This window comes from Scylla paramamosain, chromosome 39, assembly GCF_035594125.1.
Source record: "Scylla paramamosain isolate STU-SP2022 chromosome 39, ASM3559412v1, whole genome shotgun sequence".
Taxonomy (NCBI): domain Eukaryota; kingdom Metazoa; phylum Arthropoda; class Malacostraca; order Decapoda; family Portunidae; genus Scylla; species Scylla paramamosain.
Window position 1 is genome coordinate 5,342,855 of NC_087189.1, and position 14,646 is coordinate 5,357,500.

At 37.5% G+C, this 14,646-nt stretch overlaps 1 protein-coding gene across 4 annotated transcripts in view; it reads left to right on the forward strand.

Moving 5' to 3' along the window:
• The window catches only part of LOC135092106 (DNA (cytosine-5)-methyltransferase 3A-like), a 29,426-nt gene extending 16,738 nt beyond the window's left edge, over positions 1 to 12,688 (forward strand). For 3 of the 4 annotated variants that reach the window (XM_063990321.1, XM_063990322.1, XM_063990323.1), the window contains exons 13-19: positions 542 to 687; positions 3,436 to 3,526; positions 4,114 to 4,255; positions 7,046 to 7,131; positions 8,383 to 8,447; positions 11,515 to 11,649; positions 11,761 to 12,688. In XM_063990321.1, coding sequence (XP_063846391.1) covers positions 542 to 687; positions 3,436 to 3,526; positions 4,114 to 4,255; positions 7,046 to 7,131; positions 8,383 to 8,447; positions 11,515 to 11,649; positions 11,761 to 11,979 — 884 coding nt within the window. In that variant the 3' untranslated portion in view covers positions 11,980 to 12,688. The remainder of the gene's footprint in view (positions 1 to 541; positions 688 to 3,435; positions 3,527 to 4,113; positions 4,256 to 7,045; positions 7,132 to 8,382; positions 8,448 to 11,514; positions 11,650 to 11,760) is intronic. The other variant, XR_010262749.1, reaches the window with a different exon arrangement.
• Positions 12,689 to 14,646: the final 1,958 nt, after the last annotated feature.

Genomic DNA, 14,646 nt, shown 5'->3' on the forward strand with positions numbered 1-14,646 from the left:
CACACACACACACACACACACACATTTATGCTTGGGAATGGTTGGAGGGTAGTACAGAAGAGATGGTGATGGGTGAAGGAAGAATGAATGGGAAGCGTAGGGAAGGCAAAGTTATCAAAAAGAGATTAGTGGGCAGCTGTGTGTTTGCACTTGTGGGCGAGTCAATTTCATTGTATATTCTTCATAACATAAAACACTTAAATATGTAAAAATACCATACTTCTGAGGCTGAAGCAGATTAATTGTATTTACATCAAATTCAATGGAAAGAAATGTTTTGATTTGTGAATCAAGGCCTGGAATGGATTAAGTTTGTGAACCGAGATTCTCCCTTATATAGCAGTAGCCAGTCAGCACAGAGCTTACTGACTCACGCAGACTCACACTGCTTTATTCAGCTTCTGCTGGCCAGACTATGGCTCCTCATTTTATGTCTCAAGTTAATACTCAAGGGTAAGGGAAGTGGAAGTCTACTGCTGTTTGCTGACAATTTTTCTGTTTTATTTTTTAAATGTTTGAAAGTGATGATATCAATCAACAGGATTGGTGGCCTTGGATAAGCTTGGTCTAGAAGTTGAGGTGTACTACAGCTGTGAGACAGATGAGAAGGCAACCACCGTGGTGAATTCAAACTTTGGATCACGCGTCACATTGCTTGGCAACGTTGAAGAACTGACTACAAAAAAAGTATAAAACTGGTAGTTTTTATCATGTATGACATCTGTTTAGAAATAAGAAACCATATATAAGCAGTTCATTATATCCTCATTAATTTAGTATGATTAAGAATTTGACTTTCCCAAATTAGTGAATTCTGAATTCTGTCATATTTCAAGTATCATCTTTATCATCTTTAATCTGTATTAAGTAATTGAACCATCATTACATTTACATGGCCTCTATTTCTGTAAACAGGTTTGAAGCTTTCTCTTTTTCCATGAATTACATGAGTACTTTTTAAGAACTACAGTATCCCTTGAATTTCTCCGTATCCGAGTTTCGTGATCCTCCAGTTTCGTGCAGAGTCATAAATTCTTACTATCCCAACTTTGTGCAGTATTTCCTTGAGTTTCATGCTTTCATTATGCATGGATCATGCATTCTTACCAATGGCATCACAGATGATAAAAATAAATACATAATTGCTATGTATTTCTGTGTACAGCCCACATACCTGAACATACAAATTCTTTATGTGGATAAACCACTTGTTAGCTACAACACTAGTCATGCAGGCCTGCAAGTGAGAGAGGGGAAGAGGAAGGCTGGTAATGGCACCACTGCATTGTGGGAAAAGACACAAACAAGAGGTGTCTCAATACTGTGGCAAATGTGATGGTGCTGTACCGTGGAAGCACTTCAGATGTTAGGACAAAGTGCACAGTCAGTTTTTTAGATACTATGGCACTGCACTGCCATATCATACCAGACATGAGGACAAAATGCACACATCAGTTTTAGATCCAATGGTGCTGCACCACTGCATCACCCCAGATGTAAGGACAAAACATACACACTCACACAGTTCTGGGACATGCAGACATAATAAGTAAATATTTTCCAGTGTTTTCAGTATCCTGTGTGTTGCAATTCTCAAATTTAGCGCTGTACCTTTGGAAGAAAGCAATAATGAAATGCATGAGTGTACTGTATTTTCGACATTAATTTGCCAGAGACTTATAGGATCTCTAAGCACCATATATTTCGGCAGATAAGATGACTTTCATATAAGATGACCCCCAAATTTCAGTCTGAATTTAATAGTTTTAGCTAGTATTGGTGGTATAAGATGACACCCAAAATACCAAACTATCTGTGGTGATGTTAGGGCATTGAGCACTACACAAGTGAGACAGTGATATACCAGTAGAATGAAAAAAAAAAACCTTAAATGTATTAGCAGTAATAAGGTACCATCATCTTCAAGTGCAAAACTAAACTAGTTTTACATTTTCATGAAAAAGGATGAATGGACAAAGATTGTGTAAAAATTATGAGCAGTACAATCAGTTTTCCTAAATATTAACAAGTCCTTATCTTGCACTGCCTGCGGGTGTTGGGTTGTTGGCTGCAATCTTCTCCTATATGCATATATGCAGTGGAATCTTGGTTATTGAACGTCTCCTTTTCCAAACAACTCGGTTTTTGAACAAAAAAAAATTAACTCATAATTGCTTTGGTTGCCATGCCATATTTTGGTTTTCAAACAAAGCTACTTGATTTCAAATAGTACAAGATGTATCAAAAGCTGCCATTTATTACTAATTTATAGTTCTATGAATATTTCTTTCATTTTTATATATTTTGAGGAGAGACAGAGAGTAAGACAATAATGCAATCTTTGAAATGTTATATGTGATCCCGTTGAAGAACCTTGTCATAAACAAACAAGGTTCAGCACTCAGGAGTAATCCCGAGCCACCTCTGACTCTCTATGACCCACAACACCATCACTACTGCACAACTGCATTTTCCCAGTTGCTTTTCCTAGCAGCAAGATGTCTAAGTGTTATGATCACCTTCATATTGGTGGTGAGTGGGTTGCTCCACTCTGTGTCACTCTATAAGGCTTCCCTCACTTGATCAGTGATAAAGAGAATGTCTGCATGGTATAAACAATATCTTTTGATGAGTTCTGTGTTACTAAATTCATTCAATTCATCCTTTCTGGATAAAAAAATTTCTAAGCTGGAGATGTGAAGCAGCCATCTTAGCAGTAGGAGCATCAGTCATTACCTATTAAAGCATAGTGGTCTGAGAATTAATCAATCTATTTTACATTGATTCCTATGTGGAAAATAATTTCGGTTTTCGAACATTTCAGATTTTGAACGGCATTCAGGAACGACTTAAGTTAAAAAACTGAGGTTCCACTGTATCATGCTTTTTGTTATTAAATACACTGACATTCTTGAAATTTTTTCTCAGTATATGGACTTCATCCCTCTGTAATATTGCAAGCTGGAGAGAGATTCATCTCCCCAGTTTGCTTTCCTTTGGTGCTTGGCTTGGGATTCCATGCTTTGAAGACCTTTATATAGCTCCTTCAGCTTTGGGAAAAACAGCCTCCTGCTTTCTCTGTTCACAAACAGTGCCAGTAGTGTGTTGTAGTTGTGCTGTGTTTAATTTTGTTTACACACTTTTCAGCAGGAAAACATTTCAGTGCATTTTCTTTAAACAGATTCCTATTTTACTATGTCTAACTTCCCCAAAAGCTTCAATGTAAGGTTGTTGTTTATATACAGTGGTACTTTGCATAAAATTTTTAAGGTAATTTTTTTTTGTATCCAACGTATAGGATGACCCACTTTTTTTTTTGTGTCTTTTTTTAGGATGATGGTCTTATATGCCAAAATATACAGTAAATGGTTTGTAATCGAGATTTATACTTGAAGATTTTGGTGTTCTAAGCTTCAACAGCAACATCATTTGCAGGTGAAAAAGCTGTGCCCCATCGACCTCTTTATTGGTGGGTCTCCGTGCAATGACCTCAGCCTTGTGAATCCCAAGAGAAAGGGTCTTTTTGGTGAGTTTATGTCATAAAGCCATTGGGAAACAAAGATATTTGAAAAAAGTTCTCATTGTTATTTCTTATTTAAAGGGACATGATATTGTGGTGAAGGAATTACCATACACCAAATTAAAGTCTTGCTCATGGAAGGCAGTCTCAAATGTGTTTCATAGCACACACTAGCAAAAATAGTGGCAGTATATGGAGGTGTGCAGATTCACACTTCTTTCAAGACAGAGGGTTCAAGACACTTATCCTTTGATTTTAGTTAATCCTTCTGGCCTTATTCTTTTCAGACTCATTTTCATTGGGCCAGCCAGTGGACCAACCCAAAACATTTGCTCTTTTAATTGCTTTGCTGTATGCTTAGGATACACTTCTAACTTTCTCTTGATACCATGTAAGGTGTTGTCAAATGTTTTAGGCTGGTCCACCACCATGTTTGTGGTAGTGCACATCTTTCTTTCTTTCATTATGTAAGAAGGCCTCTGGCTTAGGACAACAAAAAGGTTGAAAAAAAACCCTCTGAAGATATGGTACTGTACTAGATGAAAGTTCAACTGAACTATTAAGGAAGTGATGTTCTTATGTTATACTTTCAGATTTTTCTGGAACAGGTTATCTCTTCTTTTATTTCTACAAGATTCTGAAAAGCATCGAGAGCTTCAATGGGGAAACTCATCTTTTTTGGATGTTTGAGAATGTCAAGAATATGCCATGCATCTATAAAAAGCAGATAAGCATGTAAAATTACTTTGTTCCTGCATGTGATTATCATAAGACCATCCTGCAGTGCTGGTGTTCATAATAGACTGGCTATAGCTCAACAATGTATAAGGATCCTCTCAATGTGCTGCTTGCTACCACTGCTGAATGATCATCTTTTCCCTCAGCACAGTAATGTAAGGGAACTACAGTGAAACTTTGGTTCACAAATTTGATTAATTTCATTCATAATCAAAAATGTTCATAAATTGAAACAATTTTCCCTTTAGGAATCAATGTAATACTGATTAATCACTTGGAATCCAGAAATGAATTAATCCATTTTGTATTGATTCTAACACATTACAGCAAATCCTCAAAATAGCAAACACATATGGGGGAAGGATGGCTTGCTAAAGCCAAAAATTTGCTATATCTGAAGGTTGTTAGTTAAGATACACATTTTTTTACAGAGCCAGTTGGTCATAAACATACATATGTATGTGCTCTCTCTCTCTCTCTCTCTCTCTCTCTCTCTCTCTCTCTCTCTCTCTCTCTCTCTCTCTCTCTCTCTCTCTCTCTCTCTCTCTCTCTCTCTCTCTCTCTCTCATTACTGTATTAGTGCATTGTTTTTTTTACTGTCCCTTTCTGTTACTGTACAGTAAGTAACACTGTAGTACATGATAAAATTAGAGTGCAGTGCAGTAATAAAACTTTATTTTTACCTTGGAAGAAAACAATGTTTAAATAGTGCACTGTATAAAACCAAAGGCAGGAAGATGATGTAAGCAAAAGTTGTAATGTTTTTTTGAAGGATGGTGCAATGTTTCTTTCTGACGGAGGTTAACCACACCCTCTGCAATGACATCACACATGGCTAACTCCTGACTGGCTGCTGCCTGGGAGGAGCCAGTTTGATAATTTTGTAAAATGCCGTAATCTGGAAAGTTAGTTTGCAAAATTAAAACAAGTGTTTGATGGCCTTAGACTTCATTATATCCAAAATTCAGTAAACTTAGGTTCATTATATTGAGGGTTTAGTGTAAAGATAAACACAATACTAAACGGATAAAATACAGATAAAAACTTGCATAATTTGATTTTACTGTACATCTCACCCTCACTATACAATGCCCCACTACATGATATTCCACTCTTGTGGTTACCTTTCATTAGTACCCCTTGGTTCACTGTGTGATGCTTTATGCTCACTGTTACCATTGTCATTTGTCCCCAGCTGGAGAATCACACTGTTCATCAAGCCTTGTGGACACTCAAGTGACTGTGTTTTATCTGTCCTTATTTATTGTGCCAAGCCATATTTAAGTGTGCATCTGTGTCTGCTAAATGTCTTACATCATCTTGTGCTGGTGAAAAGGCCCCAAAATCCTAAATGTGGACATGAAGCTGAAGATCACCAACCATAGTGAGTGGCAAGGGGCCAACTCTATTACTCAGAACCCTTGTTTGCCCCAGTTTTTTTTTTTTTTTTTTTTTTTTTTTTTTTTTACTTTTTTATTACTTCTGTTATTTCTATGATATGATTTACTTAACTTATTCCAATAGGATATGTATAAATATATACATATTACATGCACTAAAACACAGAAATTAGAGAGCAAAAATAATAGGTCTAGGAATGCATTCCCTTTTCCCCCTTTACTCTAAAGCTCACTATGCGATGGATCACTATACAATGGATCATTATATGATTGGGTTTTCAGTAGCATAACCCAAATGTAAAGTGTGGGTGAGGTGTACTTAATTTAATTTTAAACATGATTGTTGCATGAACAGAACAATAAAACATGGATACCAAGTACTAGTGTTCAACTCTTATTGTTGCTTTCACCTAATTAAGGAAAAACACATTCCTGGAGTCATCCTTGGCTCATCATAAGAAGGGAGGAAACTCTCAATGAATGGATTCACCTGGACACACACAAATTTGAGCACGCTGCAACTTGATGCCACACTGTCCGAGGAGTGAAGCAAAGTTCACGTGGCTGTGAGCTTGAGTTGGGTGAATGACACAAGTGATGCATTCAGCTTCATGTCACACTTGAAATGGCTTGGCAGTACCAGTTTTCTTGGCCCAGTGACTGCTGCTAGTTCCTACACCAAGAGAGTGACACACTGATCCATTCAAAACTGAGATACAAGTCACTGCTGCTGAATTCAGTGACTAGTTGCCAGAATTTGGCCAGTGTGAACTGCCCTTGACGGTCTCACATTGATGATCTCAGCTTGTTGCCCCATATCATTGTTGCCCCACATCATCTTGTGTGTTTGTCACTCGACACAATTGGTCACCTAACGTGTTTTTTGTCCAGGAACTTACATCATGATGAGAGGCATCTGTAACCTAAGGTTCCACTGTGCCTCATTTTGGCTATTACTGTATCTTATCTTAGATGGTATCTTCATAAGCACTCCCAGTACAGCCACTTTTCCTCAACTTTTGAGACTCTTCTATGAAAATTACCATGAGAAGATATGCTTATTATTGGGAAATTATTCATTACAGTTTCATACCAAAAAAGTTTTCTTGAAAGGTCAACTGCTAACCAGTCTGTTATGACTCTACCTGTGGGACTGGATGATTTGAATATTAGGAGTAAAGTATGAAATTTTATCATGAGTTTATTTCTTATAATAGGTAACAAACCGATGAATGAAATTATTGGTTTATTCATTTGTGTATTATTATTATTATTATTATTATTATTATTATTATTATTATTATTATTATTATTATTATTATATATTTTTTTCCATGGGGAGCACCAGCATCTGATTTGAGTTTTGATGAATTTTCTGTTTTTGCAGCCTTTTAGAAAAACCACCAATTGTGATTGATGCAAGACATTTTTCTCCCCAAAGTCGACCACGCTGCTTCTGGGGAAACATACCAGGTGAGATTTGTGAGTGGACATTTTCAGTGATTTCATCTGCTCTAATTTTGTGGTATGATATTTAATTATTGAAAATCACTTGAATTCAACTTTTCTAAATGGCACATAATTGGGACCACCCTTGCTGCAAGACATGGAAAGAAAATAGGACCTGTAGGATTAATTTTGATTGGTCCCATTCACCCACCTACAGTTTTTCCTTTTACAATGATTTAGACTCGCTTTAGGTTTTGGCTGTGGCAGCTCCTGGCAACTTTATGTTAGATTGACAGTCACTGATGGTGCCAGAAATTTATGTCAATATGTATGCCTATGTATCCTTACACATGCCTCAAGAGTGAGACGTGCAGTCTGTGTGAGTGGGTCTTATTTAGCCACACATATCATCTCTGTAGTAAAGCTAGATGGCCCTCAAGGGTAAAAAGTGCTCAGTGTTATATTAGAAAATAGAAGAGTATTAAAAATCATAGATAATTTATGAAATGAGTAATATTAGGGAGATGAGTTTGTGTGGGCAATTTGAATGTCAATAGTACATTATTATTTTTCCCCTTCCATTTTTTGCCTTGTATACCATTTCTCTAATGACCATTTCTCTGATTATTCTCAGCTGAAGAATATGAATAATTATTTGTGTTAATGAGTAGATACATCCTAAAAACAAAGAATTGGTGAGATGAGCTGTGTTAAATGAGGAGTGGGTTCTTGTTGTGTTGGTGGCAGCCATCTTGAACTTCTTCTCTGTTCTGGTTTGTTTTATTTTTTACCAGTAATTACATTTTCCTCATGCTTAGACAATTTACACTGGAAAATAGTAATAGTTGGTCATATTTTATAAACAGCTAAGTGGTGAACACAGAAGGAAGAATTTTGCTTGTGAACAAAGAATGGGTTCTGGCATTACATGTATCATGGGTGGAAGTAGAACTGCTTCAGCCTCCAACCCAGAATGGTTTCAGGTTTTCCTTGTGAATAGAAGAGGCATGAAGACCGTGGGTGTCCCTTACCCTTGTAGCATGGAAATTCTGGGAAATGTGTTTGAATGAGGGATAAATTGGCCGCGAGAGACCATTGCTGGGATTAAATCCGTGACAGGACACTCACGACAAACTGTGAAGACCATGAGTGGTCACCACAGCCTCATTGGTTTTTAGTCAGCTGTGACTGTCATGTCACTACAGCTCCATTATTGTACTGTCATAGTAAGAGGTAGGGAACCATAATTAATTGTAATACCCATCACTCTTTCAGGAATGTCTAGACATGTTCCTCCACAGCCAGAACATAACCATGAGCTGAGTCAGTACATTGATAAAGTAAGCTGGCTTACTCTTGCTAGTTGTACATGTTAAAGCTGGACTTGCTTAAGCTTCTGATGTATTGCAACAGTCCTTGCATGTGTTTGCATGGCCTGATTACAATGGTTATGGTTTGCAAGAATGAATTTCAGCTGGTGCTTACACTATCAATTCACAAACCAACATAAGTCTTTCCTCTCTTTATAGCTGATATTATTTGTCAGGTTTTCATTTAATGTAAACTTACCATTAAAGAGTCCTGGAGTGTTGTTTACTGTAACAGGTGTGCTTCATCCTCCTCCTCCTCTGCAATAACACCACCTTGAGCCACACCCTCTATCCCAAGTCTCAGAGCCTCCACAACATTGTCAAAATCTTCTAAGGCAGTGGTTCTCAACCTTTTTCTCTCCATTCCCCCCTTCATGAATTTTCAACATTTGTGTGGCTCCCCTTCATTTTTCTCCCAAATCCCACCATCATAAATAAGGTAAAAAAAGTAATAATAATTGAATGTACATGTACACACACATTTGTAACAATATTATATAACTTGAAATTGTATTGCCAAAGTAATTCATTAAAAGAAGAAAATTTTCTCCTGCCAGGACAGAGTGATGTAGGTTTTTTTTATTCAGATTCCACACATTATTTAGAAATGTATAATATATAACAGCCTGCCATGGCCAAAAGGTTGAGAACCACTACTCTAAGTCAACTTCATGAGCAGTACTTCCTTTTAGCAGCACTTTTTGAGGATCCCACTCTGCTATAGCCACCATCACCACTGGGTCCCTTGTAGCCACAGATGTTGTAATGTTGAGGAAATCTACAGGTGTGCAAGTGAGGGTACAGAAGAAATGGTCTAGATTGATAGCAAAGCAAAGCCACCATAAGAAAAAGACTGCTACCTGTGGGTATGGAGCAGCATTGCCAATGTACTATGCTTCTTATATTTTTTATGTGTATATTGTTGTGCATTTTTAGAGTATAACAATGTTTAATACATATATCAGCAAACAAGACTGTGATGATATATTGTATCAAACATTTGAATGTACAGTTGTGGGTTTTCCACCCATTTGGCACATGCCACACTCATGGGTAAGTGTTGCCCCTTCCACACTGATTGCTAAGCATGGAAGCTGGTTGGTAAGCACAAGAACTGGTAGTTTTTGAAAGTTGTCGCTAAGCTTGAAATTACTGTGCTGAAATATGCTAAGTATGAAACCCTTGGTATGCTGTTCTCTCTTTATCCTTGCAATATGACCAAAGCATCTCTTTGTATTTCTTCTCAGGCATTCACCATTTCACATTTCATTCCATTTGTACTGGTGTTTATACCACAACTCTCATGCATGTTTCCATTGGTCTCATCCTCCCTCCATCTTATTTCTCCACAGTCCTCTTGGGCACCTATCCTACAGAAAGCACTCTTGACTCCACACAAACTGTATACTTTCTCATGGTTTATAAAAACTGCAACTTTTTGTTCTTTCCTAAGTATTTCTCTGTTAAAAAAATCATCTACACAGCCTTTTGATCTGAATTCATCGTGCTCCTCATAAACCTTCCCCTCAGTCACCTCCATAAAGCTCCTAGTCAAGACTCTCCCATAGACCTCTCTTAGACTAACGGACCCATCCCTCTGCAATTATTACAATAGTTCTTACAATCATGAAGCTTGTGCACAAGTACAAAAACTGCCTTCCCATAAAGCAATTAACCACTGAAAAGATTAGCAGGAGCTGATGACAACCACTGGTCACTTTTATGGCATGAATTCAGCTCTGGTTTGTGTTTTTGGCTCTTAGATCCTGAAAGAGCTGAAATTTTCATGTTGCAGTACAGGCAGAGCACTTTGATGGTTTATTCATTGTATAAATAAGTACTGAATGGATGAAACATGAAGAAAATGCACACAAAATCATTTTAATAATTTAATTAATGCATCCACTCTGGCTTGGTCTCTTCTCTCATGGGTGATAGAGGGATTACCTAATTTTACTTAAAAATAAATGACTGACCTGATTCCATCACTTCTACCTGCTGCCAGTCCATTATTTTCATGTCTTTAACAAGATCAGCTTTCATCCTACTGGCACTCATGGAGACATGGGGTCCGTGGCTGGCTGGGCCACGTCTGGCAGGTCTGAGTTGCCAGTTGTGTATTTTCCTTGTTGTGTTACCAGGTCAGGTGAGGATACTTTTGTCTTTTTCTCTCTCTCTCTCTCTCTCTGTCTCTCTCTCTCTCTCTCTCTCTCTCTCTCTCTCTCTCTCTCTCTCTCTCTCTCTCTCTCTCTCTCTCTCTCTCTCTCTCTCTCTCTCTCTCTCTCTCAGACAGACAGACCCATTGCTTTTACTCAAACACACACACTAAGCATGTCTAGCAATGTAAAAGTGATCATATATTTTGTCTGGAGAGAGAGAAAGAGAGAGAGAGAGAGAGAGACTGCACATTTAGCAACGTAACAGTGATCATATACCTTTTCTGGAGAAAGAGTAGTAGTAGTAGTAGTAGTAATAGTAGTAGTAGTAGTAGTAGTAGTAGTAGTAGTAGTAGTAGTAGTAGTAGTAGTAGTAGCAGTATCCTCACCTTATCTGGTAACACTGCAAGGAAAGTACATAAGTGACAACTCAGACCTGCCGGACACAGCCCCAGCCAGCCAGGGACCCCACGTCTTCCCTAGTGCCACCACATTCTTTTCCATGTAATCCACTTAACAAAATAAGTCTTTACCATTCCACACTTTTCTTTATATTCACACAACTTAATTATTCTTCCTTTCTATACATCCTGGACAACTATGGAGAGTCTATCAACCTTTGCATATACCAGGTTGGCAATCCCTCTTGGGATGGCCCAAACAGTAGCTTCAAAAAATCATTCAAGGCTTTTACCACCAGCCTCATTCTGGAATGCCATTTCAAGATTGTAAGGTGCTAATTATGTAAAAAGTGTGATCTTTTGTATTTCCTGCTTCCCTGGATTTTCCTTTTTTTAAGCATGGGAAAGAACATTGTCCATAGTTCAACATGTTCACATAGTTATCTTTAGCTATGCTCACTGTTAACCAATTTTTGGCAGATTGGTGGCCGGAAAGCTATGGTGGATAAGATAAATTGCATAACCACAAGCCGTGCATCTCTCCAGACAAGATGTCAAGAACCAGTCAGGATGAACAACCATGGAGATGTGCCCTGGATCACAGAGATAGAAAAGGTATCTTCATTTGCATTTCTTGAACAGTAATTTTGTATGTCAATAAATTTGAATATTGAAGCCTATATTTTATCTCTAATGTGAAACTTGTAATGGAAAACTTTCTTTCAGATCTTTGGGTTACCTCCACACTACACAGACAATGGGAACTTGACACTGAACGAGAGACATGGTCTCTTAGGACGGGCATGGAGCGTCCCTGTTATTTGCCACATTTTTCAGCCTCTCTGCCAGTACTTCTCTTGCAGAACACTTCAGAAGCCACATAGGAAAATAAGAAAAGCAGGAGTGAAGAGGCCTAGAAGCCCCTGCTCTCTCTGTCACCATTAAATTGTCCACATTGATTGAGATAAGTTATCAGGGATTTGTGTAATGTAATTACATTTTTTACTTTTTTTTTTTCTGTTTAATAGTATTATGTTAAAAGGGAAGTGGCCAGTAAAACTGGAATTTTAAAATTACTATGCATATGAAACTTTTGAAGTCAGGACCACCATATAGGAAAATACTATGGTCCTAAATTCCTTTGTTTTCTCTCACTTAACACACTGCCACAGCCCTTATTCAAGTATATCAGGATAATGTAATAGTTTATTTAGAAATTTTTTCATCACTGAATCTGAACAGTCTTACTTTACTGGTAACTTTTATTTGTAAGTTTTTGTTTTATTGAAATCAGTACACAATCACTAAGGAAACATTTTGAAGGTGAAGAAAGCTTGTTGTGAGACAAGGCTTGTTAAAGTTCTGATTAGCTTTTAAGACTTCCATGATCTATGAGCTCAGTCTGTCATAGGGTGTGCTTGTCTGGGTTCTTTTCATATCAAGAATTGTGTATTGTTCTCTCTATTATTAGCAACGAGTTTAGAAGGGTATTTTTACTTCAGACTCGCGCTCTTTTTCAGATTTGTATTATTAGTTTTGAGAGTGTCATAACTACCTAGGCCTCTCCTTATTGTCAGGTTGTGTTTAAAGTCTTCAGCATGTTTTTGTTTATTGCTTTTGTATCTGTTTATTCTTAAGTTTGTTGTGATCATCATCTGATTTTTGCTATCTTGTCCTCTATTTCTTTTAATATTACTGATCATTTTGTGCATCGTGATGAATGCTGTTCCTGGAAAGGTGGAACCAGTGACAGTAATTGTCAAGGTGGCGGGGCTACTGAAAGGTGCCGCATGCAGGTGGAGTGGGTGGTAGTTGCCATGTTAGGTAATAAGAACCCATGACACAAGACTGCACATGCAATTCTTTGTTCATTTATTTTATTTATTTTCCTATTTTTTCATATTCAGAAAGTTGCCTTTTCCTTCTGGATGTTTCATGTATTACACTGTTCCCTTGTATATAGATTTCACCATTTGCAAATTTGTACATCCACCAACTTCTTTTGGTGGCTTTTATTTGGCTATTTTCATCATGAACCTTTGGCCATGAGCTGTGGGGGTAGGGTGAGAAGGCAGTGGCCTTCCAAGTGAAGAAAAGAAAGTGTAAAGTGTCCAGCAGGTGTAAGTGTTGAATATTGCAGGGGAATGTGCATGGCAGTGAACAAGTGGCCTTCCCTTCAGGGGTGGCCATGGCATAAGAACCTCCAGGCTCCATCTCTTAGGACTTTTTTTTTTTTTTTCCCAGGCACTTGGCCTCTCTTAGTACGGCAGGTAGCAGCAGACAAAGCAGTACTAGCGTAAAAGAGGAGCTAGTAATGTAAGTGGATAGAAGCAAAAGAGTGATGGCAAATTTAACACCACCGTCTTGGTGAGAGCCTGGCACTCCCTGTCTGCCCCCAAAGGATCCTGTGACACTGGAAGGCATAGTTGTCAAGTGCAGATTTGTTTCAGAGAATTTAATTTAAAATATATAATTTAATTCTACAACACAAAATCTCATTTAATATTACTGTGCAAGGCAAAACAATGAGAGGATAGGGATTGTGCATCAGAATATGACATCACAAATATGGCAAATGGTTTCAAATGATGTAACTACCTACAACTTTAATTGACATAAGTGATATCTGTTTGCCTGCCCATCTGCAGTTACAATAGGTGTTGTATTTCAGTAAATGGTAAGCCTTCATAAAGCCTATACTTATTCATTTATTTATTTATTTCAAAAGCTGCTTGTCTGTTTCAAAATATAGTCAATTTCAGTGGTTTGATTTTACTTCTTTCTGTGTGCCCATTGTCTACATGTTCATTAAAAAAAAAAAAATGATGTTAACTCCTCCAATAAAGTCAATGAGATGCCTATATAATATATAATATAAAAAAAAATAAATAAATAAAATAACGCAAATTATTATATCAGTTATAGAGCGGCTCCTCACTTGAAACTGATGATAACAAAATAGCGAATAAACTAAATCACTTTTTTTTTTTTTTTTCCCATAAAGGCATTTTTTTTTTTTTTTTCATTATCATTCACCCAAAAACTATTTATCAACCAAATGCGGTCCACCGTAATAGTGAATGTCCTTTGTTTACCAGTTGTATACAGAACAATACAGGGATAATCTTATTAAGTGCGGCTTCTAAATTATGCGCATATAGTGATGAATACTAAACTGTACTACAACACCTATGTAGAGATTGTCCTGGGATCACGCAAGGTTAGGTTACAGTGACGTGATCGTCTTGCGCTGCTTCAGAAATTTAAATCCTATGGCGATGAGGCTGGCTGGCTCTCATCATTCTCCCTCAGTGTTCCTAAGAATTCCCAGGAAAAAAAATCATCCAGTATATCACAGTTAGGAAGCCAGATTATTTCAGGTAGGCCAATACAGCAACTGAAAATGCCTGCAACACATTCACCACTTCTGCCTCAGTTTTCCTTAAAGTAGCGGCAGAGCTTGGTTGACATTCTTGTTCTTGCACAAATCCCGTAAGGAAATAGAGAGAGAGAAAAAAAAAAAAAAAAAATAGGTGTCCTGGGTAATAGGCAACTTCCTTCAATTTGTTAATTACATAGCATTAAGTCTGGTTAACGTGCTGCTCCAGTAAA